General features: G+C 35.4%; 1 protein-coding gene across 2 annotated transcripts in view; it reads right to left on the bottom strand.

Annotated features, from left to right (window-relative positions):
* LOC150109235 (uncharacterized) overlaps window positions 1-27,869 on the bottom strand; it is a 415,237-nt gene that overhangs the window by 198,370 nt on the left and 188,998 nt on the right. For both annotated transcript variants that reach the window (XM_090406508.1, XM_090406517.1), the window contains exon 10: window positions 16,150-16,290. In XM_090406508.1, the coding sequence (XP_090262634.1) occupies window positions 16,150-16,290 (141 nt within the window). The remainder of the gene's footprint in view (window positions 1-16,149; window positions 16,291-27,869) is intronic.

Genomic DNA, 27,869 nt, shown 5'->3' with positions numbered 1-27,869 from the left:
TTTTCAAAACTTTGGACTGCTATTTTTCAAAACTTTCAAAATGACTACTATTGGACTAGTATTTTTCAAAGCTTCGGACTACTGTTTTTTTTGTTTTTTTTTTTAAACTTAGATGGTGCATAATTAGGACTTTAGTCTTGTGTTGTACGCTGCAATTACTTATACTAGTCCCACTGTTGCACCGGATTGTGGTTGTCTTGCTATTGTAACAAGCTTTGTTTGTGTGCTCTGAAGATGCTGGATATAATACCAGTGAAATATTAGCTTTTAAGTTAATAAATAGTTATTTTCTTATCAATCTGTATTCACATCAATACCGTTAAAATCCAATTCAACATGTGTGATGAATACATAAGCCTTTCCACACGGTTGCAAGCTGGTCTATAAATGGGTATTGATTAGCAGCATGCTTGTACTTATGATTTTGAAGGAAAGTGGTGGAATAATAGTAATTGACGTAATGGAAGATGCTGAAATAATAATATACTTTGTAACCCAGAAGAAAAACTTTATCAAGCTTTCTTTAGTAATATGGTGATACACTATTTTAATACTTATATATAGAAAATATATGATTTCTACATTTGTTTAAATATAGTATCTTAATGAGTCTAGCTCTCAATGATGATACCTCAGTTAATGGTTGAAACTTCTCTGGATAGTGACCCTTCTCATAATGTATTTGCATTATGAGATAATGAAGCAACTGATGTGAAACTAACAGCCTTGCCACATGCAATATACTTTAAACCAACAGAAAAAATTTCTACAATCATACTATATTGGAAGTTTTTCCACTTAGTTATACTATAAATTAAAGATACCAAGAAATTATATAATTGGATTAATCCTTTATCCAAGTGTAAGCAAACAAAGTTTGCACCTGAAGTATTTTCAGGACTGGAGGGCAACTTGTATATAGAGGCTAATGACTTCACATCACTTGCCTTTGTATTCCATAATGCAAAGCACATCCTTACGGATATGTATAATGCTGTGCATTGCAGGAAAGATCACTACCCAGATCGGTTTTCCCTGTATTAAGTGCAAGGGTTACCTCTCCAAAAACTCATGAGACCCCCCCCCCCCCGGATCACCCAACAATGAGTGACCCGAAGTATCAAAACTCAGTGTTGTTCCTCTCAGTAATAGGCTCCACCCTGTCACTGAGAAGAACTCTCAGCGTTTGGCTCTACCCAGTGGCAGGCTCACATCACCACCGAGTAGAAACATTCATATTTCATCTGAGGGGTAACAGCAACAGCAGTGCCTCAGTTAACTTCATGGGCTACATCATTGCCATCCATTACCCCTCTACCTGGGTAACAGCAACAGCCGAGCCTTAGTTAGAACTTCATTGGCTACAGCATTGCCATCCATCACCCAAGCTTCCAACCAGTTTTGACCCTTAGAGTCTCATCAGTGGGAGCCAAATCCAGAGGTGATACTATATTGAAGCAATGCAGAAGTCATATTTTCATATACGAGTAGCCAAAAGGTGTCACATCTTATTATAAATTAAATACTCTGGATTAGAGATAATTGTTGGAAGTTTTCCACTTGGTTATACTATAAATTAAATATACCAAGAAATTATATACTTGGATAAAAGTTGTATATAGAAGCTAATGACTTGACATCACTTGCCTTGGTATCTTGCCTATCTCTAATCCAGAGTATTTAATTAATAATGAAGTGTGACACCTTTTGGCTACTTGTATATGAAAATATGACCTGCATTACTTCAGTCTTAGTATCACCTCCAGGTCTGGCTTCCACCGATGAGACCTGAATAAAATTCAAAACTGGTCTGGGTAGTGACCCTTCCCATAATGCATAGCATTATACATGTCTGTAAGGATATGTGCTTTGCATTATGAGATACTAAGGCAAGATGATAAGAAGTCATGAGCTTCTTTATATGAGTTGCCCCAGTTCTGAAAATATTTCAGGTGCAAACTATGTTTACTTACAATTGAATAAAGGATTAAACCAAGTATATAATTTCTAGATATATCTTTAATTTACAATGATACCATCTTGGTCACATCTCTGAATCCTTTCTACCAAGAAGCTGAAGGAATCATTTAAAGAAAGAAATCAAAGCACAGAGAATGGCATTAGTAAATTATAATAATAAGCATATATAACTGTTGCATAAATTGAAGAATATGGAATTGGAGTATAAAATATCAGCATGGATTAGAGTATGATGACTGACAGATATCAAAAAGTGGTATATGGGGGATGTGAGTCTGCAAGATTTAAGGTAACCAGTGCTGTATCACAAGGATCAGTCCTTAGTCTGCTGTTATTCAATCTGTACGTTAATGACACTGGGAAGGATTTGATAAGCAACAGAAATGTTGCTTATCAAAGGGGCTATTTCTGATGATGCAAAGATAGGTAGTGGGGAGGTAATCAAGAATGTGGCTGATATGCAGTACTTGCAGAATGATTTGAATAGGATGGAATTGTGGGGATGGGAAAATGGATGTCAGTTCAATGTTAGTAAATGTAAAGTCATGCACTTTGGTGTGATTAGATATCCAATGTCATATTATATTATATAATTGCAATGAGGAAACAAACTTTGACATGAAAAATAAGGATGCCAGTTTGTCTCTTTACAAGGCTTTGATAAGATCTCACTTAGACTATTGTGTGCAGGTCTGGTCTCCTGGTTTTCATCGTGATTCTGATACAGTGGAGAGAGTGCAAAGGGGAGTGTTAAAATGATATCAGGATTGTGGATTACTGATTATGAAGACAGAGTGACAATTTGTAGACTATAGACACTAGCAAACAGAAGAAAGAGAAGTGATATGATTGAAACTTACAAACTTCTGAAAGGGCCATACAGAATTTCAGTTGATGGAATTTTCAATTTTATGGAAGATAGGAAAAGGATGAGAGAGCATCCTTGGAAGCTGAAAATGAATGCCACCAAGAATGAGGTGAGAGGTAGATTTTTCTCTCATAGTGTGGTGCAGGATTGGAATGGATTGCCATTGGATGTTGTGTGCAAGCAATGTGAATGAATTCAAGAGGTCTCACTTAATAACAATAACAACAATAATAATATTTGAACAGAATGAAGTTAAGACATTTTTAGCCAGAGCAGATTGAAAAGAGGAGAATAAATAAATAAAAAAACTAAAAACTAAAACTAAAACTAAATAAAAACTAAAAAAAACTACGGAATGGAATGGAATAGATTCACCAAATACACATATTTGATAAACTTATTCCATCTATTAGCATGTGAAGAGAAAGATTTTATTTCACCTGAAGACAGAATAAAATCCTTTTCTCCATACACCGCCAATACTAAACATATACAAAATGCTATAATAATAGTAGTAAATGTTATAAATAAAAATGGTGCTTGTGAGTTTGGAGCATGAATAGTTCAGCTCACAGATAAAATTTTATTTTCCTTTTCCTAGTGAACATGCTGTGAAGATTGCTTTATGTATGCATCAAAAAATATATGAGAATGAATGAAAAAGTGGAGGATTAAATAATTTGAAAAGTGACTGACTGAAGTAAATGAGAGAGAGAGGGGAAATGAGTAAGGAGAATGAACTTTAAAAAACATATTGGTACTAAGAAAGATTTTTACCAGTTGTTAATAGTACACTTTAAAAATAATAAAATCAACTAGTTTTACTAAAACTTATAATCTGACAGCTTCTTCAGAACTTTTTAATGAGAAAAATTAATAAAACAGCTGATGTTAAAACATAAATTAAATCATTTAGAAGGGAAACAATCCAATACAGATTATAGATGTTTTCAAAACTAGTCAGTTTATTATTTTTCTAGTGTACTAATATTGACTAATAAATTTTTTTTTCTAGTGCAAATATAAGTGGAAGTATAGGAAGTATAAGAGGTATGGTCACTTAAACAGAATGGGAGAGGAAAGATTAGCAAAACAAGTGTTCTTTTCCAGGTTTGTCAGGGAAAAGACCCAGAGGAAGACCAAGATGAAGATGGATCGATATGCCATTTGATAAATTTCCATAAGTAATGGATGCGTTAAATTCCCTTTGCCCACAACAATATTGCATTTTCATATTTACTAAAACAGGTTCAGCCATTTGGTTTAAACTGGATTACAGCAAATACCAATCTCGCAAAATAATTTTAAATGTGCCAGTATTAACTCAATTCAATATTAGTAAGCTTAAAGTTATGCACTTAAGTATGATAAGATTTCCAACGGCATATTTTATTTCTGGGATTATTTTACAAGAAACTGATGAAACTGGGGATCTTGGAGTTAAGTAGATAGGGAACTAAAGTTTAAAGTTGACATTGCAAAAATTGCAATGAGGATAATTGCGAGCCTGAAGTATAAGTGGTATGGTCACTTAAACAGAATGGGAGAGGAAAGATTAGCAAAACAAGTGTTCTTTTCCAGGTTTGTCAGGGAAAAGACCCAGAGGAAGACCAAGATGAAGATGGATCGATATGCCATTTGATAAATTTCCATAAGTAATGGATGCGTTAAATTCCCTTTGCCCACAACAATATTGCATTTTCATATTTACTAAAACAGGTTCAGCCATTTGGTTTAAACTGGATTACAGCAAATACCAATCTCGCAAAATAATTTTAAATGTGCCAGTATTAACTCAATTCAATATTAGTAAGCTTAAAGTTATGCACTTAAGTATGATAAGATTTCCAACGGCATATTTTATTTCTGGGATTATTTTACAAGAAACTGAAGAAGCTGGGGATCTTGGAGTTAAGTGGATAGGGAACTAAAGTTCAAAGTTGACACTGCAAAAATTGCAATGAGGATAATTGCGACCATAAAATGAACATTGACAAGTAAGGATTAGGAAATAATTTCCCCTCTCACAAGGCTTTGACTTCATCTGGACTACTGTGCACAGATTTGGTCTCTTGGGTTCAGAGGGAATAAATAAGCTGGGGGAAGGGAACAAAGAAGATATCAAAATTATGTGGACTGCAATTCAATTCTGGTAAACAAAAGAAAGAGTAGTGATAGTATACAGACTTATAAACTTCTGAAAGGATGTTAAAGGTTATCAAATGATTAAACATTTTGTTATATGGAAATTGGGGGGAAGACATGGGAGTTATCCATGAAAGTTAATAATAAATTTAGTTATTAACTTTCATGTTAATAACTAAATAATTTATTATTTAGTTATTAATATGAAATAATAACTAAATAATAAAGGATTAGCATGGCAGGCTAATCCTTTATCCAAGTGTAAGCAAAGAAAGTTTGTGGCTAAAGTTTGTGCCTATCTTCAGGACTGAAACAACTTGTGGTAAAGGTAGACCAAGCTCTCATCACTACTTGTCTTAGTATCTCCCATAATGTAAAGCACATCTGCCTGCGTACATGTATAATGCTATGCATTAAGGGAAGGGCCACTACCCAGACCGGTTTCAACCTTTATTGAATGTTCAAGTACAGGTCAAACTCCAAAAACTCAGCGTTGTTCCTCTCAGTAACAGGCTCACCCTGCCATTGAGAAGAACTCTCAGCATTGGCTCTACCCCGTGGCAGGCTCACCTCACCACTGAGCAGAACCGCACATCATTTGCTCACATGTCATCTGAGGTATAGCAAAAACAGCTGAGCCTCAATTAAAACTTCATGGGCTACAGCATTGCCATTCATTACCCAAGCTTCCAACCGGTTTCAACCTTTATTGAAGTCTCGGGGAGCCAGACCTAGAGGTGGTGATACTAAGGTGGAAGTAATGGAGAGGTCATATTTACTTATATGAGTTGCCAAAAAGGTGTCGAGATGTTGGAAGTTTTTTCCATTTGGTTAGACTATAATAAATTTAGTTTAATCCTTTATCCAAGTGTAAACAAACAAAGTTTGCACCTGAAGTATCTTCAGGACTGAGGCAACTCGTGGTAAAAGTGGACCAAGCTCTCGTCACTACTTGTTTTAGTATCTCCCATAATGTAAGCCATGAAAGTTAAGTTTGTGGGTGTTTAAGAAAGAGGCAAGAGCTGTAATTTTCACTCACAGAGCAGTAAGTGAGTGGAACAGTTGCATGTTGAAGTGGTGAGTATCCAGTGTAAATGAGTTTAAGACAAGGTATGTCATCTGGTGTGGATGATCTGTGACCTCTTTTTATTACTTCTGAGTGATGGCAGTGTCTTTCTGTTCTGGACTCCCTGAAGGTTTCTGATGATTTTTTTTTAATCTCAAAAATATTTACATATATACAATAATCATCTTGAGTGACTTTCCAACATGTTCTTTTTACAAAGTACAGTAACTAAGTGCTGCAGATTATGGTTAATTTTCTACATTAGATTTTTTATTACAAATAAAATAAAAATAAAAAAAATAAAAAAATTCAATAATAACTTTTATTATTAAAATTATGATTATATATTATGCATTTACAACATATATTCTTCTGGTTTTTAACAATGAAATTCGTACAAATTTTCTTTCTTTTTTCTTCTTCTTTTTTTTTGTATAATGTATTAATAATAGTTACTATAGTTGGTAATTTATAGTTGCAGCTGAATAAGATTACATTTTTACAGTATTTATACAATAATGATAAACTATATATATAGTGGTATCTCGCTAATCCGAACCTCTTTAGTCCAAACCCTCCAGTAATCTGAACTGCAGTTTGAAAGAAAAAAGTTATTTATTACGTATTATTATTTTGTGTGCTATTATTTTTATTTAATAATTATTATTTTAACTATTATTATTTATATTATTACAGTACAGTATAACTATGGTGATACACAAAAAGAGGAAATTCAAAATGTGCATAATTTGGTTAAAAATATAAATCCAGATGTTGAAATTTCACAAACAGATGTTATGGAATGGATTACAGGTAGAACCGAAAGTGAATTCAAAATCAAATCAGATGCTACAGAATGAATTAGAAGACGACGATAATGATAAAGAACTTGAAGAAAAAAAAGTAAAACATGAAGAGGCAGTTGATAGTTTTAATATGTATATAGAATAGGCTAAGCAGAATGATACACCATTCTACAAAATTCTATTGCTAATGCAGCTCTGAGAAGAAGCATTCGAAGAAGTTTAGCTTCCGAAAAGCAAAAAAAAAAAAAATCAGTGACTTTTTTACAAAGAAATAAACTTTTTTTTTGTGTTATTTTGTGAAACTTTTTTTTGTATTGTGTACAAGAAAGTGATATTTTTTTAAGCAAATTAAGTTATGTACTGAACTAAGCAATTTTATTAAATCAGAATCCTTAACAATACAGGTACATACAAACTTAATTTTTTACTAAAATAAACTTGTGTACTGTATTATTTTTTATGTTTTACATTACAGTACAGTAGCTTTTTTTCTATCAGTTACTTTATTTATTTACAGAATTAAATTGATGTACCATTAAAATCTGATTATTTTTGTCTTAAATGCTAGTTATTGTTGTCTTTTGGGGGAAAATTCGCTAATCTGAACTTTTTGCTAATCCGAACAAGCACGGATTTTATTAGTTTGGATTAGCAAAATACCACTGTATTTATAATTTTTGCTTTAACGTATTTAAGTGCTGTAGTTATAATAAATGGATTTTTTTTTCTTTTTTTTTTCTTTCTTTGTGTTGATCTCAGCTTGCATCCTCATATTGGAAGCAGGCTGAAAAGATGTTTGATAGGTCTGATATTCATTACAGCCGTAGGATGAGAAATTCATTCACACACGAGCATGTACACATACACACCCATACTGAACTAATATATTGTGTTTCATTAAGTTTGTTAGGTGTGTAGGATGCATATTTCTCGTTCATAGTATGTCCTTAAGGCTCCTTTCAGGCTATTGTAGTTTGTATGGTTCTTGTATTCAAAAGATAGTTTATTTAGCATAGTTGAGATGTAGAAGCTGCAAATGGCCTTTCTATAGTGATTATTATTTTATGTGATATAATTAGTTATCAGAGATCTTGTTATATTGTATGTATTTCTGGCTGTCCTGTAGTTGGACATAGCATAGCTGCATAGTAACATAAGTGTTTTGCTGTTAATATTTTATGTTCTGACATTGCAGTGTATATAAAGCTGGTATTGTTTCTCTGTTAATCTAAATAGATTAATCTATTTAGATTAACAGAGATTAATCTAAATAGATTAATCTCTGTTTCAGTACAAAATGATAAAACTGATCAAGAGATCAGTTTTATCATTTTGTACTGTAATGAGATTAATCTATTTAGTTTGTAGCGTGCACAGAATGCATATGTTGTTATAGCATATCTTAGTATATTTTGGAGTGCTTTGTATATTAGTGTTTTTAGGCATGTAGCAACTATGTCTTTTAGCCAGTAGAGTTTGCCAGTTATTGTTTGGAATTTGTTTTGTAGATGGTTTGTGTGGCTATTCCAGTTCATATCTGCATCAAAGTAAATTCCAAGGTATCATATTTTTTCAATCTGAGTGATTGCAGTGGTTTTACTGTTTTATGTGTTTTTTATGTTGGAGAGGTAGATGTTAGATGGTTATATACCATCTAATGTTAGATGTTAGATGGGTGTATATATATATATTATCAACTGGTTGATTCAGTGGATTTCTAAATATAATTAATTTTATCTTATCCGAGTTTAGGTGTATGAAGTTTTTGGTGAGCCAATCAATGAGCAGATTTATGTCATGCTGCATATTTGTTTGGGCTACGCTCGCATTATTATTATGGGTGGATATTATAACTGCATCATCTACGTATTGGAAGATCTTGCCTTTGAGAGGTAGCTGATTAATATCGTGCATATAGATGTTGAATAGAGTTAGGGAGAGAACAGCTTCCTGTTCTCTCCCTAACTCTATTCAACATAGTTACCAGTAACTCCACTTGTTACCAGTAACTGCACTCGTTACCAGTAACTCCACTCGTTACCAGTAACTCTCTACTGCCATTTGACCTAATGCGTGTGATATTTTTTCTATTTTGAAGGTAGTTTCTAAACCACTTGTAAAGAGGCCCATCTATTCCAACATGGGTGATAATAATAATAATAATAATAATAATATTTAATGATGCCAAAGAAGCAATGCCCCTCACAGTACAAGTCACAATGGAGACGAAAGATATTTAAAGTGTGAGTTTGAAATAAACAGAATGGTACATTTAATTGGATGATGCGTGGATAAGCTTATGTGTTCATCAGACATGTTGTAATAGGTTTCACGGTATAATAAGAACACAGATGGTTAAGAAAATAACTATTTATTAACTTAAAGCTAATATTTCGCTGGTATTATCACACCATCACCCTTCTCAACAATATGGTATCTTAAAAACACTAACCCATAGAGCTAGAGCAATCTGTTCTAATGACATTGCTCTCACTGCTGAACTTTCTCACCTACATCAAACCTTCTTAATCAATGGTTATAATCCCCACAAAATAGATAACATACTAAATGCTACCCATAAATCCCCTCTATTTACCACAGAAGACTACAAGAAAACCATCACCATCCCATACATTAAAGGCACATCTGAAAAGATATCTAGGGTGCTTAACAAACACCAACTACGCACAGTATTTAAACCTTATATAAAATTAGCAACTCTCATCCGTTCACCTAAGGACAAATGCACTCCTTTATCACATCCAGGTGTCTATGAAGTGCCCTGTTCTTGCCATCAAGCCTACTATGACAGACAGGAAGAAATGTGGACATCCGCCTCAGTAAACACAAAAAATATATCCGACATTTTCGCTATGGTAAATCAGGGGGTATCCAAAGACCATGCTTTGGATACCCCCTGCACACAGGATCAATTGGAAAGAAACAAAAGTAATGCACAGAAGCTTCTACAAGTCAGAGAGGTTGTTCCTGGAATCAACAGAAGCCTTAAAACATACTCCAAACCTTAACAAGTATGGCTGTATAAATCTACCAAAGATTTGGGAGACAGTCATCCTAAGACCAAATTAATATTTTTTAATTTATATTTTTTCAATTTGAATTTTTTTTTTTTTTTTTAACAAATGGCACCATATTAGGACTTTAGTCTTGTGTTGCACACCGCAATCACTTATACTATCCCCCACTGTTACACCGGATTGTGGTTGTCTTACATTTGTAACAAACTTTGTGTTGTGTGCTCTGAAGATGCTGGATATAATACCAGCGAAATATTAGCTTTAAGTTAATAAATAGTTATTTTCTTAACCAGCTGTGTTCTTATTATACCGTGAAACCTATTACAACATAATTGGATGATGTTTGAGCAACTTGGTCGAATAAAAAGAAAGTGATCTGAGTTGAGGATTGTTAATTGTCTGAATATCAGTTGGAAGGGAAATATCACTTGACAGTCATATGAAGACTTTTGTGATAAAAACTTCCATAGGGAGGTTTTTATCCTTGTCGCCTCCATAGTGCAATTGGAAGAACGACGGTACGTTGTGCCCTTCAATTGGAATAGGCCTAAGTTCGATTCTCGTCGCGACGGGAGGAACCTTTATCTGGACAATTTCAATCGAAGGTGAGTTAGCCGATCTCATACGGAGGTAGCAGGGTTTTTTCTCCCGGAAACTCGGGTTTTTCATCCCGCATACAGACAAATCGGCCCTTCAGAACACACGCAATTTACAGACAAAAAATACTAGTTGTGGTGGGCGATAGATGGCGTTGATGGAGATGATTCATAGTAGAAGTTCGATGTAGTGGTTGAGACAGTTGTAGGTATCCTCCCGCGATGAGTCTTCGGACTCCTTGGAGGTGTCAGGAATAATAATAATAATAATAATAATAATAATAATAATAATAATAAAAACATATGTGTAGAATTTCAAGACTGGTGATCATGAAAAGCTTAGGACATGGCTTGGTGGTGGTGCAGCATGTGATCCATAATTATATGGAGAGTAGATAATTTCTGCTTGGGCACTGACATAGAATTATTTAACAGCATCAATGAATTTTGAAGGTCAGAAGGCTGATGAGAGTGTCAAATGGACATGTGATTATTATTATTGTTTTGGTAACTTCCATGGAGTGAATAGATTGATTGTGGGAGGTCCACTCAAGCAGCAACATGATTATCATAATGAATTTTAAAGTTATTTTTACACTCTCTGCATTTGCAATGCATTCCACTCACCAACTCTCCATGTAAAAAATCTACTTCTTACACTCTTCTACACCACATCTTTATACAACTTCCAGTGATGGCCTCTTGTTCTCATCTTAACACCAACTCTTTTTATAATTCCTTCTGTATTAATCTAGTAAAATCCCTTAACTAACTTGAAGGTCTCTATCATATCTCCTCTTTTACTTCTATCCATTAAATTCTGGAAACCGCATTCCCTCAAACGCTCCCGAGTCCTGATATCACTTTGCTTATTCATCTTTGGACCTTCTCTAGTTTTCCAAATGAAAACCCATGCAACCAAATCTGAAACAATAGTTGCACATGTCCTTTCCTTCATGCTTACATGGTGATCAGAATACATTATGAAAAATTATGGAGACAACTACCTTGTTAGAGCAAAACTTTAGTTTAATATAAACCAAAATGAACACTCAACATTTAGACTTTCATATCAAGGTATATATATATATGTATCCAGAGCATACACACACACACACACACACATATATATATATATATATATATATATATATATACACACACACAAAGAAACAAGCTGCACTACAATCTACATGATTTGCTAAAGTTAACTGTTATAACAATTATTGGCCTGACCTCTGGTGAAAAAACAAAAAAAAGAAAACTTAACTTTGCAGCAGCACCTAGAACTGTTAATAAACTTGATTTTATATATCACATAGAAAGAGGAATTAAGTCTCTTCCTATTAATATAGCTGGTAAAATTCGTTTAGAAACCAGCAATATTCTGAATAAAAAGAAAACCTTATATAGCAATCTTACAAAAACAGAACTAGCAGCAATCAAGTCATTAAAAGCTAATCAAGATATAATTATAACAAAATTGGACAAAGGTAATGCTGCCATCGTCTTTGACAGATCAACTTACATCCATTGGATGAATCAACTAGTCTTCAATAATAGCACCTATCAGCTTGTAAAACTATAATCCACCTAACAGAATAAAGAAAAAAAAACTGAGAAATTACTTAAGTCCATCGCTTCTTGGCCGTCAGACACTGTTAAAAAACTTATATCCCATTATGCCCATTCTCCCAGAATGTATGGTATTCCTAAAATACACAAACAAAACATTCCACTTCGGCTGATAGTTGAAGGAATAGACAGCCCTAATTATCACCTAGCCAAGAAATTAGCGTAAACACTCAAGGAGTTGGTAGGTCATTCCCCTCCTATATAAAGAACACACAACACTTTATAAATAAAATTAAAAACGTAACACTTGGCAAAGATGATTTATTAGTCAGTTTTGACGTTTCTGCCCTTTCCACAAAAGTCCCTATCAGTGACACAATTCTTCTCATACAGAACTAATTTTCACCTGACCTTATGACCCTCTTTGTCCACGTTCTACATTCTGGTTACTTCGTGTGCCAAAATAAATTTTACCTACAAAAAGAAGGTACAGCCATGGGCTCACGACTATCCCCCCCCCCCCCAGTTGCTAACTTTTATATGGAAGCTTTTGAGCAAAGTGCTCTTGACTCCTTTACTCTAAAACCTACAGTGTGGCTTAGATACATTGACAATGTTTTCGTTATCTGGCCACATGATTGACAAACTTTAAACACATTCCTTAGCCACCTGAAAAAACAACATGAGCATATACAATTTACTATCAAAATTGAAAATCAGAACTCGCTCCCATTCCTGGATACACTGGTCACACATCTTCCCTCAGGCAGTCTATTCCTTACAGTTTACTGCAAATGACACATACTGGCCAATATATACATGCTAACTCATATCGCCAACCTTCGCAAAAATTTGGAGTCATTAACACCCTTAAAAACAGAGCTATAACAATTTGCTCTAATGAACAAGACTCTTAAACAAGAATTAAAGATTATTAGCAACAACATTTATAAATAATGGCTATAACAAAAATACTATTAATTAAGTTCTTCATAAAACTTCATCAAAAAATAATATAGATTACAGTAAAACCATAGTCATCCCATACATTAAAGGGTTATCAGAAAAAATCAATAGAATCCTACACCATTATAATCTTAATGCCACTTTTAAACCACCTATAAAATTAAAAATTAAAAAACTATAATATTCAACTCCTCTAAGGATCCTTTCCTCCCACTGGCACATCCTGGAGTTTATCGCATCTACTGCACCTGTAACTTACCTTATATTGGTGAAACTGAATGTACAATCCTTATATGTAAAAAAGAACACAAAAGACACATTAAATATAACAATTTTGATGAAGCAGGCCTCTCAGATCATGCTCTCAAAACTCTACACCAAATTGTTTGGAAAAGTACAAAGACCTGGTATGAACAAAAATTTAAAGAAGCCTGTGAAATTTTGATTAACCACCCTAATCTCAACAATAATGGTAGCATAAAAATTCCAAGAATTTGGATGGCACATATTCCACCTACTTAGTTTCCAGCATACCCTGACTTTAGGACTTTAAGCAACTTTCAGCTTTTATTGGAAACTATTCCATACTAGTTGGTTGGAATTTATATATATACTTACATTTTATATATATATATAAACATGTTGCTCTTCAGGCCAAATTTAATTTTGTAACCTAATAGATAATAATAGTAATAGTAATAATAGTTGTAATGGTTGGTCAATAACTTTAGCAAACCATGTAGATTATAGTGCAGCTTGTTTCTTTGTATACATGCTCCAGATGATGACCTTGATATGAAGGTCGAAACGTTGAGTATTAATTTTAGTTTATATTAAACTAAAGTTTTGCTCTAACATGGTAGTTGTCTCCATAATTTTTCATAATGAGTTCCATGTATGGTTGGACCAATGCCTTATATATAGCCACCACTTTCTTATTGCCACATGAAAATGTATTTTTTATCAAAGCAGCAACATGATGTGCAGTCTTAGCTACACTTGCAATATGCACCTGGAACTTTAGTCCACTATCTACCATCATTCCACGATTCCAAATATCATTCACTTCCTGAGGTAAAACTCCACCAATACAGTATTTAACCTTATATCTCTCTGCCCAAAGTGTAGCACCTTGCATTTATGAATATTAAAACTAAGCTAAAAGTCTATTGAAATCTTACTGTAGAGAATTAACATCAGCAGTCCTCCTCGTAATTCTACCTAACTTTGCATCAGCAGCAAAAATTTGAAAATTTCCAGTCAATTCACATGAAATATCATTAGCAAAAAAGTTAAACAGTAGTAGCCCAAGAACAGACTCCCTAGGTCATGCCACTGGTCACCTTTGTTTTCTGAGACACTGGTCTATCATACACAACTTGTTGGTATCTTTCAGGAAGCCAATTTTAAATCCATCTAATTGATCTGGTATCCAATCTCATCTTCTGCAGCTTATACACCAATCTGTCATATGGTAATCTATGAAATGCCTTTACAAAGTTCAAAAACATCATTGTATATGAATCTCCCTTATCCAACACATTTCTCCTCTTGTCATAAAATGTAAGTAGATTGCTGAAGCAAGACCTATCCTTTACAAATACATGCTGACTATATTATAGAGAATTTTATGCCTCAAACCAATCCTGCATTCTATTTCTAACCAATTTTTCCAACACTTTGACCACAACTGTCGATATACAGAGCGATCTATAATTGAAAACCTCTGTCCAAGAACCATGCTTGTGGAGAGGTATTATTTTGCCTTGTTTCCACTCCTTAGGAACCTTCCCCATTTCAAGACTTTTATTAAATAATCAGGTCAAGGGCATAGCTATGTCTTTTGCACATTCATTAAAAATATGTGGCAATATGTCATTCATAGGCCTTACAAGAAAACTTGAATAGACTGAGTGAATGGGCATAGGAGTGGGTATATCAGTTCATTGTTAGCAAAATGTAAGGTTTTAAATTTTAGAAAATAAAGATAGGATGTAAAATTTACTCTTGGTGGGGGGGGGGGGGGAAACAAGAGATCTTGGGGTTATGGTGAACAAGCATTGAAAATTTAGAGAACATATTGCCAAAATTGTGATGACAACACAATGAATTCTGGCAATGATGCAGAGGACACTAATTTGTAGTTAGTGTAAGGAGATTCTGGTTCCATTGTATAAGGCCTTGCTAAAGACACATATGGACTACTGTGCCCAGATTTGATCACTTGGTTTCAGACAATGTTGGGGGAGGATCCAGAGGTGAGTGACCAAAATAGTTTAAGATCTCTGGAATGTTGACTATGAAGAAAGGCTAAGATGATGCAATGTGCAGAGTCTAGTGAATAGGAGGAGGGGTGATATGATAGAGATGTACAAGTTGGTAAGGGGATGCTATAGGATTAAAGTTGAAGAGGATTTTCATAAAATGGTGGGAGATTGAAGAGAAAAAGAGATCATCCCTGGAAGATGTATAAGGAGGGTGTGAGAAGCAGGTTTTTGCATGGAAAGTGTTTTAGTAAATCTAATGCATTGTCTGAGGATGTGGTGAATGCAGACATGTTGAATGAATCTAAAGCATGGTTTGAGAACTTTGTGGATGTACCTCCTGCAATGAGTGTTTTGAATCTATGAAAGTCTGGTGTTGATAATAATAAAGATAATAATAATATCAGTACTATGGAATGTTGGGTATGGTAAGCTGTTGAGAAAATATAGTTGAAGAGTTTAGTGGGTAGTCAGGAAATAAGTGATATGACAGATCATTAAATTGCAGAGGGCATTTAGAGGAATGATATTAATGGAATGCTACAGGACTCTAAGGGAGAAAATTTTGATTTTGTGTAAGGATGTGGTGAAGAGGAAAGTAATGAATATATTTTTTTACATGGAATATGATAGGTGACTGGAATGCTTTGACATAACATGATATGAATATTAGGAAAAGTTTAAGGTTCCATATGGAAAATGGAACCTTAGACTCATTCTACATATAGTTGTCAATATATGTACAATGAGTCTTATGACTCCATGGAGATTTATTATTAATAATGCATAATATTAATTTAATATTGATAATCATAATAATAATTATTGTTATTCAGTCATATTACCTCTGCATTCAGTAGGATTATCAGAAAGAGGCATAAAACCAGGAGGACAAGGCAGTATACAGTGATAAGAACCTTCCAAGTTGTAGCACACCTGTAATGGTGGTGTGCAGGTATGTTGACCAGTCTTGCATTCATCAATATCTAAATAGAGAAAGAAGGGAAAGAGAGTAAAAAAACAAACTAATAACAGACTGTCATTTTGGAAAAAGTACTTCATTCTCACATCAATCTGAACATGAAAATAAACTTCAGAACCTACAATAACAGTATCCTCTTCAGACATATTTCAGGATTTCTTCATGTACATACTTCAGCATGATTACAGAAAAACTTGCTGAATTTACTTTTAAATGTTTACTTCCATGAAATATGTCTGCTATAGATTGTCTGATGAAGAAATTAGGACTATTTTCAAAATCCATAAATAAAAGTAGTATCATAACACAAATCAGGTTTATATTAATTTTGTAAGTCAAATTATTTTGTTGAATTTAATTTCAATATCTACCAAGTATATAATATTTTAGAAATAATGACTTTTAAGTCTAACAGTAGAAAGTGTGCAGTAATCCAACACACACAGCCTCCGTAGCTTAGTCGGAATAGACGAAGCCCTTTGGTAGGAAAGACCTGGGTTCGATTCCTGTCAGTGATACGAGGAACCTTTATCTGGTCTCTTTTGACTAAAGGTGAGTTAGCCAGTCTCATATGGAGGTATGGAGTTTTTTCACCCAGAAACTCGGGTTTTTCGTCCCCCACAACAGGCAAACCAGCCCCGTGAACACACACGGATTACAGTCAGGAATAGGTCCCAGCCATATGCCAGTCCCGAGCCCAGATAAAATTGGGGGGGTTGGGGAAAACAATGGTGAACTACTCTGTAAAAATCTCACCAGGAATACTTTGTGGCCAATGCCTACCAAGTCACCTATGGTCGGAAACGACTGAAAAGAGAAAATCAGGAATCCAATGCACGAATTTAATAGAGCTACTGAAAATATAAAGGATTCAGTTAAGGATTACCACTTAATAACTGAGAATGGGCATAAAGCTTATGAAAAATATGTAAAAAATGATTGTGACTTCTGCAAATATCCAATTCACATGTGTATCCACTTGGATGCTGATGAATGACAGTGAACTAGGAAAGTAGGATTTATCCAACAAAACTGTCTACTTTCTATTGGCTGAAACTAGATATGGATCATGATGGTAAAGAGATGAAGAGACCAGCCTACTATCAGTCCCATAGCCTTTGGTCTTCTTGGCATTTGTCCTACTCAACATCTTATACACTTCAAAATATTGAATTCATTTTTAATCCTTGTAACATTTTCTTTTCTTTTAGACGATGCATGGCATCATTCACACCAGTATGAAATACACCTAAATAATAATTCCATGACCATAGTTACTTTATCACAATCACCGTATGGCAGCATTGCCCTCTCATAATTCTTCTCTCTTCTGCTCACTACAAAGAAGAATTTCCTTACATTTCCTTAGACTTGGCTAGTCAATTTACTTTTATACTGAGTTTTTCTTTCCTTACTTTGCCATTTTTCTAGCTTGCAATTCATTTATTGTACCTCACAGCATTTCAGTTTCACTCCCAAAGATTGTCGGAATAAGTGAGCCATGGTTGGAAGAGGATGACATCCTGACAGGAATAGAGATGGAAGGGTATGATGTATTTCATGAGGATAGAAGGGGTAAAAACGGAGGGTGAGTGCTATTGATGATAGAGAAAGAGTTATGTCCATACAAAGTAAAGATGCAAGAGGGAAATAGTGCCAGTGGTTTTGAGGCAGTATGGTGTGAGATAGAGGTGAATGGAATCATATACTTGGTGGGATGTTGTTATAGACCAGGTAATGTGGATGGTGGTGATAGCAAAATGTATAGTCAAATTAGCCAAGCAAATAAGAAAAGGGTGATCACTATGGTTGATTTTAATTATGGCAATATAGACTGGAATGATGAGATAGCAACTGGAAGTAAAGAAAATGAGTTTCTTGAGTTTTTGAGGGATAACTACCTCAGACAGTATGTAACAGAGGGAACACGAGGATTAAGGATCTTGGATTTGGTCATCTCATCAGAGGATGTAATTATAAATGAGGTGTCAAATCATCCACCAATTGGTGAGGTGACCATGAGGTGATTACCTGGGTGGTTGCCAGCAATGTGAGGACTCCTGTGAGAAAAGGGTATATGTGGAACTACAAGGGCGGTGATTATGAAGAGTTCAGGAGACAGCTTGCGGGTGTAGCATGGAATGAGGAGTTAGCTGGAAAAAAGATCAGTGCAACTTGGGGAATTTTCAAAAACTATCTAGTAGATGCAATGTTTAAATGTATTCCAAGGGTGAGAAGGTTAAGTAAGGTAGGTGTGAGATGGATGAATGAAGAGATTAAGCATGTGATGCAGAGAAAAAGGGCATTGTGGAGGCAGCATAAGAGAAGTGGAAATAACCAATTTCATGAGGTCTACAAAGACGTGGCTGAGTTGGTTGGTGATGGTAGCTAAAGAGAGGTATAAACAGCAGTTAGTTAATGAAGCCAAAAAGAATACTAAGGAATTCTTTAGATATATAGCCAGCAAAATAAAGAATGATTATGGAAGAATGACATTGATTAGAGAAAATGGTATAAAGAGAGCTGTTCCAGATGGTGTGCTGGAGATATTTAATGAGCAGTTCATAAAGGTCTTTCAATCTTGTGAATGTGACTTCATGGAGAGATTGAGAGCAGTTGATGATGGGGAGGAGAGACTGACTGTAAGTGAGCAAGAGGTGTTTGGGGAGTTGAGTAAACTAGATGTAAATAAGGCTGTGGGACTTGATAATATATCACCGCATATTCTGAAGGAATGTTATAGGGAGGTTGACACCTGCCTTGACATATTTTTTTAATATGAGTCTTGCACTTGGTCAAGTTCCTAAGGAGTGGAAGGAGGACAAGATTGTGCCACTTCATAAAGGAGGTGATCGAACTCAAGCATCAAACTATAGGCCTATCTGTGTGTCAGGTGTTGTGGTTAAGTTGTTGGAGAAGCTTGTGAGAACTAGGATCCAGAGTTGGGTTGACAACAATGGCATTATGTTTGATGGATAGCATGGATTTGCTAAAGTTAGGTCATGTTTTAGTAATCTACTTACTTATTACAATAAAGTGACTGCTTCCTTGGACAGAGGAGAAGGATACACAGTAATATACCTGGATTTTGCAAAGGCTTTTGATAGAGTACCTCATGATAAGTTGACAGTCAAATTAGAGCAGATGTGGTTGGATATTAGATTAGTGCATTGAATTAGAGACTGGCAATCTGATAGGTATCAACAAGTTGTGTATGGGGGTACGATATCCAGGAAAAGAAAAGTTACTAGTGGAGTCCTCAGGGGTCTGTTTTAGGGCCATTACTGTTTAACTTGTATATTAATGATACTGGTGAAGATTTAGATGGAGATATTCAGTTGTTTGCAGATGATGCAAAGTTGGGACAAACCATAAAGAGTAGTGAAGATGTTGTGGCCTTGCAAGAAGACTTGAATAAATTGAGTGAATGAGCATGGAAATGGGGATGCGAGTTCAGTGTTGCAAAATGTAAGGTTTTAAAATTGGGAAACAAAGATGAGATGTAGAATTTATGCTTAGTGGGGAATATATTGTTGGAGCTGGCGGAAATAGATCTTGAGGTGATAGTGGATAATGATCTGAAATTTAGGGGACGCATCGCCAAAATTGTGGTGATGTGGAGTGATGTGGAAGACACTGTTGTGTAGAATGATGTGGAGGACACTGACGTGTAGAAGTAGGGAGATTCTTGTTCCACTGTATAAGGCTTTATTTAGTCCAAATATGGACTATTGTGCCCAGATTTGGTCACCAGGTTTTCAGAAGGATGAAGAGATGTTGGAAAGGGTCCAAAGGTGACTGACTAAGGTAGTTTCTGACCTCTGGGATGTTGAGTATGAGGAAAGATTGAGAAGATGTAATTTGCAGAATCTGGTGGAGAGGAGAAAGAGGGGAGATATGATAGAGACCTACAAGTTTGTAAGAGGTTGTTATAAGATCAATGGTGAAGAAGTTCTACAAGGAATAGTGGGAGATCAGGGGAGAACCAGAGGTCATCCCTGGAAACCATATAAAGAGGGTGTGAGTAGGGAGAGTGAGAGGCGGGCTTTTTTCATGCAGAGTTGTGAATGATTGGAATGCTTTGCCTGAGAGTGTGGTGTCTGCAAGGAGTTTGAGTGTGTTTAAGACACGGTATGATGAGATGTGTGTGTGTGTGATAAAAGGACCTCCCAGATGAGTCTTTGACTCCATGAGGTCTTGGCATAATAATAATAATAATAATTTCTTTGCATGACTCTTATTTTACAGTTGTGCATTATGCATTACCAGTGTCATAAAGAAATCTCCATGCCATATCAGTCTATTTTCCTCACAGATCATCATCATCTTGTGGTAATACGCAAATGGGTCATGACTGCAGGACAGAAGAGAGCATGACTGATAAAAATGATTTTGGGAAAGAAAGACAGCCTGAATGAAGGGCACAATTGCCAAAACTGAAGACACCAATTATCTAGATGCAAGACTGTGAGGAATCCATGGGAATCTATAAATACAGTCATCAACACAGCTATAAAAAACTTAACCAACTGGCAAAGAAGCACAAGGCTTGTTACACAAATGTAACAGTGTATGTGTTACACAGTAATCAGCATTCATTTCATTAAAATTATGGAGACTTAAAATTCAGTAAAATTATGGTAAATCTAGCCTTTCTGATCATGCCCTGAATACTCTACATAGAACTTACGGGAAAGACACCTGCTGTTTATATCACAACAAAATATGGTATGAGTGTAAATTTAAGGAGGCTGTAAAATTCTTATTGACTATCCTAATCTTAACAATAATGGTAGTCTAAAAATCCCAAGAATATGGATGGCACATATTCTACCTACTTAACTTTTTGGTTTAAGAGTTTATTATTATTATTATTATTATTATTATTATTATTACATCCTCCATGGAGTTGACAGACTCATCGTGGGAGGTTCATTCAACTGACATATAGATTTATTTATCTATAGAATCTTAAAGTCCTTAACACTCCTTGCATTATCAACACATTCTGATAGCGCATTCCATTCACTAACAATTCTCCATGTAAAAAATTTACTTCTCACACCCTTCTTCACCACACTTTTACATAACTTCCAGGAATGACCTCTGGGTCTTCCCCTCTCACATTCTCTTTTTTATAATCCCCCTCTGGATTAATCTGATAAAATCCTCTCACTAACTTAAACATCTCTATCATATCACCTCTCTTCCTCCTATCCACCAAACTCTGCAATCCACATCTCTTCAACCAGCATTCCAAACTCCTGATATTGTCTTAGTCACTCGTCTCTGGACCCTCTCCAATGTCTCCATATCATATTGAAAACCAGGTGACCAGATCTGAGCACAATAGTCCAAGTGTGGTCTGACCAGTGTCTTATACAGTGGCACAACCACTTCCTTATCCTTGCATGTTAGAGTACTTCTTATCATAGCAGCACTACGACTATAAGTAATCTACAAACTTAACTGTAATATAACAACACTCTTGTTAAATGATGGATTAGGCCACCATGTGTGCTGTATTAATTTTTGTTTCACTAGAGGTCAGGCCAGTAGAATAACGTAAATTAAAGATGGCAAGAAATTACATTCTTATTTTCATTCTTTATACAAATGTAAGAAAATGAAGTTTGCATGTGAAGTAACTTCATGACTGGGCTGCTTGTATATAGAGGCTAATGAGTTCACATCAATTGCCTTAGTATCCAATAATGCAATGCACATATTCTTACAGACATGTATAATACTATGCATTATTGGTCTGTGTAGTGTCCCTTCCCACTATTATTGGACACTAAGGCAATTGATGTGAACTTATTAGCCTCTATATACAAGCAGCCCAGTCGTGAAATTACTTCACATGCAAACTGTGTTTGCTTACATTTGGATCTTTAAGGATGATTAATTAAAGATACCAAGAATATAATTTCTTGGCATCTTTAATTAATAGTATAACCAAGTGAAAAACTTTCAATAGTAGAATAATGGTTGATCAAATCATTGTCACTTTGGTATACTGTCTGAAATGTAATATAGCTTGGTGTGTGTGTGTGTGTGTGTGTGTGTGTGATATTCATTTTTCCAGACAGGTTGGTCAAGTGGTTAGCATATCCACTCTCCAGCCAAAAGGCAGCAAATTCAAATCTAGCATTGGGCATGGATGTTTCTCATTGTCTGTGGAAATACTAGTGGTGGGCAGTAGATGGTGTTGGTGTAGATGATGCAGTTAGTTGAAGTTGGTGAAGAGTTGTAGAGTAGGTGCCTTCCCTCGACGAGTCTTTGCACTCCCTGGAGGTGTTATGTAATAATAATAATAACAGTATACTCCAGATGATGACCTTATTATTATTATTATTACGGGCGACTCCAGGGAGTCCTTAGACTCATCAAGGGAGGCGCTAACATCATGTCCACACAACTATATGACATTCTCACAGTATTTATCATACCTTGCCTTGAACTCACTCACCGTCATAGCACCCACAATAGACTCTGGCAGCTTATTCCACTCATTTACCACTCTAAAAGTAAAGAACCCAGCTCTAACACCCTTGCTAACCACACTCTTGCCCAGCTTCCATAGGTGTCCCCTAGTTCTCCCACCACTAGTCCTGATCTCAAAAATATCCTCTGAATTAATCCTATAGAAACCCTTTAGCAATTTGAATGTCTCAATCATATCTCCCCTTTTCCGCCTATCAACTAATTTCTGCAACCCACAAATCTTCAATCTGTTCTCATAAGGTTCATTCCATAGACCTGCTATCATCTTGGTCATTCACCTCCGGATCCTCTCCACCTCCTCCCCCATCAAGAAGATACCTAGGTGACCAAATCTGGGCACAGTAATCGAAATGAAGTTTTATCAAGGCTCAGTACAGAGGTACAATAACTTGCTTGTCTCTGCTCGTCAAAGTATTTTTCAACAACCAAGTGAGTTGATGAGCTGATTTAGCTACTTTTGCAATGTGCCCCCTAAACTTCATCTCCCTATTCACCAACACTCCCAAGTTCCTGGCCTCATCAATCTCCTGGAGTACAGTTCCACCAATGTGGTATACTGCTGCTAATCTTTTCACCCCAAAATGCATAACCTTACATTTTGTCACATTAAATTGACATCCATTCTCCTTAGCCCAGAACTCCAATCTATCCAAGTCGTCCTGCAAGATTTTGACATCTTCTGCATTCACCATTGCCCTACCCAACTTTGCATCATCAGTGAACAAATGAACTGTTCCTCTTAGATCCTTCCCTATATCATTAATGAAAAATTAAACAGCAGTGGTCCAAGAACAGAACCCTGAGGCACACCACTAGTCACAGGCCGTCTTTTGGACTCTACTCCTGAATAAACTACTCTCTGATATCTCTCCATCAACTACCCACCTATCCATCTCACCAACCCTATATCCATATGCAGTGGAACTATTGTCCCCTCTTTTCACACCTTTGGGACTAAACCAGACCCGAGACTCAGATTAAACAACATGGTCAAGGGGCACTGATAATTCTTTAATATGAAGAAATTAAAGTAATTATTCCTAACATAGTTGTAGTCTCCATAATTTTATTGAAATGAGTGTATGGAAGGAAAAAGTTTAAAAAGAAAAATTTACTAAATTAAAAACAAAGGGAATGTTATAATTATAATATTTGCATAAAAAATCACATTTTTTATATTTTTTATTTATACTGAACTCATACAGAAGAGGTCTAAGAACCTCTAAGCTCATCAGTGCCATGTGTGGAGTGAAGGTAAGGAGTCAGATAGAAGTTTATTAATATTTTTTTTTTTTTGAAGAATTGCAGGGTAAACATACAGTACATAACAATTAATAGATTGATTGAATAAATATTTTAAAATGTATTTAAAAAGTAATGAATAACTAAATCTACTTAACAATTCATTTATATACATGATGTGTATATATGAATATATATATATATATATATATATATATATATATATATATATATGACTTCTGCATTACTCCAACCTTGGTATCTCTCTCCCGGGTCTGGCTCCCACTGAAGAGACCTCAATAAAGGTCGAAACTGGTCTGGGTAGTGGCCCTTCCCATTATGCATTGCATTATACATGCCTGAAAGGGGTGTGCTTTGCATTATGGGATACATACTAGGGCAAGTGATATGAAGTCATCAGCCTCTATATACAAGTAGCTTAGAAGTGAATATATTTCATTGCAAAACTTTGTTTTGCTTACTTGGGAAAAGGATTAAAACCAAGTATAAAATTTCTTGGTATCTTTAGCATATAAACACATATATATAAAAAAAGAATATGTGTACATATATTTATTTGAAGTAGATTAAATGACTGGAAGCTGAGAGATAAAAACAGAAACACTATTCTTTTTATTTAATTAGAGTGCACAACTAGATTCATCTTCTTAGAAGACTTCATCAGGTGCATTTACGTGAAAAGACACACAGACACAAAAAAAAACATTACAAGAGAATAGCTATAAATTAAATAGCCAATGTATTACTGACATTTAAAAATGTTCTGGATACCACAGTATTGTTGGGCATGTACACGCGGTCATGATCTTGTAAACGCCAAAGTTGGATAGCAGTGCATCAGAAAGATTACAGCTGAGATTAGTGTTCAGAAGTAATGGATTGAGGATGATTTCTTTAGATTCCACAATTCTTCTCTTGAGTTCATCATAGCATCTAAAGATGTTCTCTGATTTGTTTCTAATGATAAATTTTTATCATTAAGGTAAGTAGAATTAAGAACATGATTAAGTATATAATAAATTTAGTTTAATCCTTTATCCAAGTGTGAGCAAACAAAGTTTGCACCTGAAAGTATCTTCAGGACTGGGGTAAGGTGGTACAACACCAGGCAACTCGTTGCAAAGATGTTGTCTTTACAACGAGTCTACCTGTGAGCTTGGTCTACCTTTGCTACGAGTTGCCCCAGTCCTGAAGATACTTTCAGGTGCAAACTTTGTTTGCTCACACTTGGATAAAGGATTAAACTAAATTTATTATAGTCTAACCAAGTGAAAAATAAACTTTCGACATGATTAGCATATGCTAACCACATCCTCTCATATACTCTTCCATACGTAATTCAATAGATTTTTTTCACCAAAATAGGGCATGTTGCAGTAAGGAGATAATTATTATATCAAAACAAAGAACTATATTTGGAATTGCCAATTAAACAGATTCAAAATAATCTCTCGCCAACTCCACATAATGTTTACATCTGTTGTACAGGTGTTCAAAAGCATGATGGAAGTCCTGAATGGGAACCTACTCCTACAGTCTCTGGATCAGTCCCATTGGATGTCCTCAATGTCACTGAAGCACTTCCCTTTGAGGACACACACACCTCATCTTTAAAAGAGGAAAAAGTCTGCAGGAATCAAATCTGGCAAATGGGGGGGAGTGTCAAACCCAGAAACTGCTTCACACGCAGTGCACAGTGTGCAGGCATGTTGTTGTTGTTGTTGTGGAACAGTTCTTTCCTGACACATCATATGCAGGCAAACAGACATTGTATTTAGGATTACTCCTAAATAATACTGACTGTTCACTGTGGTGCCCTCAGGAACAAGTTCACAGCAGATAATTCCAGTAGCATCGAAAAAGCAATGACCATTGTCTTGACATGTAATTTTTGCAACCTGATTTTCTTCTGCCATGGAGAAGACCTTCCACACCTTTCCATGCTCTGGAATTTCATTTCTGGATAAAACTAGTCACAATTCTTTGCAACATATCATGATCTCAATCAACTGCATTGATGAAATTTTGGCAACATACAACCCAGTGCTCTCAATTTATGTGTCAACATGTGCAGTACAAACCTCGAACAAATCTTCTTCTTGTGCAAATCTCTTCCTAAGATTAATCTGGCCATTTCTTTAACAACACCAAGCTGTACAGTGAGTAGCCTAGTAGATATTTAGATATTATTATTATTATGGGCAACTCCAAGGAGTCCATAGACTCATCGAGGGAGGCCTTAACATCATGTCAAGAACAACTATTCGACATTCACACAGTATCTATCATACTTCGCCTTGAACTCATTTACAGTCATGGCACCCACAACAGACTCTGGCAGCTTATTCCACTCATTCACCACTCTCCAAGTAAAAAAGCTAGCTCTAACACCCTTGCTAACCACACTCTTGCCCAGCTTCCATGTATGGCCCCTAGTCCTCCCACCACCAGTCCTATTCTCAAAAATATCTTCTGAATTAATCTTATAGAAACCCTTCAGTAATTTGAATGTCTCCTATTCGCCTGCTGTGGACAACGATTCCTCTAGCTTTCACCACATTTTCATTTGTCCATCCAGAAACTTGCTATCCATGGCATGGTTCATACTCCAGGGACTTCCTCCCCTTCCCTCATTAAACATCGAAAACCAGAGGAATACCTGTGCACAGCTCAGACCGTCATTGCCATAAACTTTATTTTTAGGTCATCTTGGTACATTTCTGTAGCAGTTTTTCCTAATTTACAGTAAAAATTTATCACAGCTTTTTGCTCCATGATGCAACATCTAACATGCTCCATTCACACTTCAACAGTTGTAACACGAAAACTGCTGCATCAACCAATTGAAAGTTGCACCTGCAATTACAACACACTCATATGGTCAAAACTATAATCACAGTTGTGTTACTTTTATTCAAGGGCTGTCCTGTAAAAAATCAATTTCTTTACTTAACAGGCACACTATGTATGATGAACTCAAAAGAAGAATTGTGGAATCTAAAGAAATTGTCTTCAATCCATTACATCTGAACACTAACCTCAGCTATAATCTTTCTGATTGTCACTGCGCTGTTATCCAACTTTTGCGTTCATGAGATCATGACCGTGCATACATACCCAAAAATAATGTGGTATACAGAATGCATGTCAGTAATATGGTGGTTATTTAATTTATAGCTATTCTCTTGCAAGTTTTTTTGTATGCCTCTTTTCATGTAATATGCACCCAAGGAAGTCTTCTAAGAAGACAATATTAGGTGTGCACTATAATTATATAAAAAAATAAAAAAATAATGTTTCTATTTTATCTCTCAGCTTCCAGTCATTTAATCTATTTCAAATATTCCTTCAAACAAGTAAATCCATTATATCATATATATATATATATATTTCAACTATTTCCTTCAGCTGAGTAAATCCATTATATCATAATCATATATACAGTATATGGTGAGAAAGGCAAAACTGGAATATGAGAAGAGATTGGCACTAAGATCCAAAGAAAATCCTAGGGAATTTTTTAGCTAAGTGGCCAGTAGGAGGAGAAATGATTGTATAAGAATGACATTGTGGGATAAAAATGGGAATAGAGTGACTGATGCAGAGGACATAATGGAGTTGTTCAATGAATACTTTATTGGAGTATTTCATCCTGGAGAAGTAGGTTTTAATACTAGAGGGTTAGGGCAGGTTCAAGGTTTAGAGGTGCAAGAGGAGAGTCTGTTCCAAATACTCAGTACTCTGGATATCAGTAATGCTGTGGGATTGGATGGTATTTCACCACAAGTTGTGAGAGAATGTGCTAAAGAACTG

This window comes from Typopeltis vanoorti, chromosome 2 (genome assembly GCF_054136105.1).
Source record: "Typopeltis vanoorti isolate ZY-2024b chromosome 2, IOZ_Tvanoo_1.0, whole genome shotgun sequence".
Lineage (NCBI taxonomy): Eukaryota > Metazoa > Arthropoda > Arachnida > Uropygi > Thelyphonidae > Typopeltis > Typopeltis vanoorti.
Note: the sequence above shows the minus strand (reverse complement) of the source record. Positions and strands in the feature narration are given on the sequence as shown.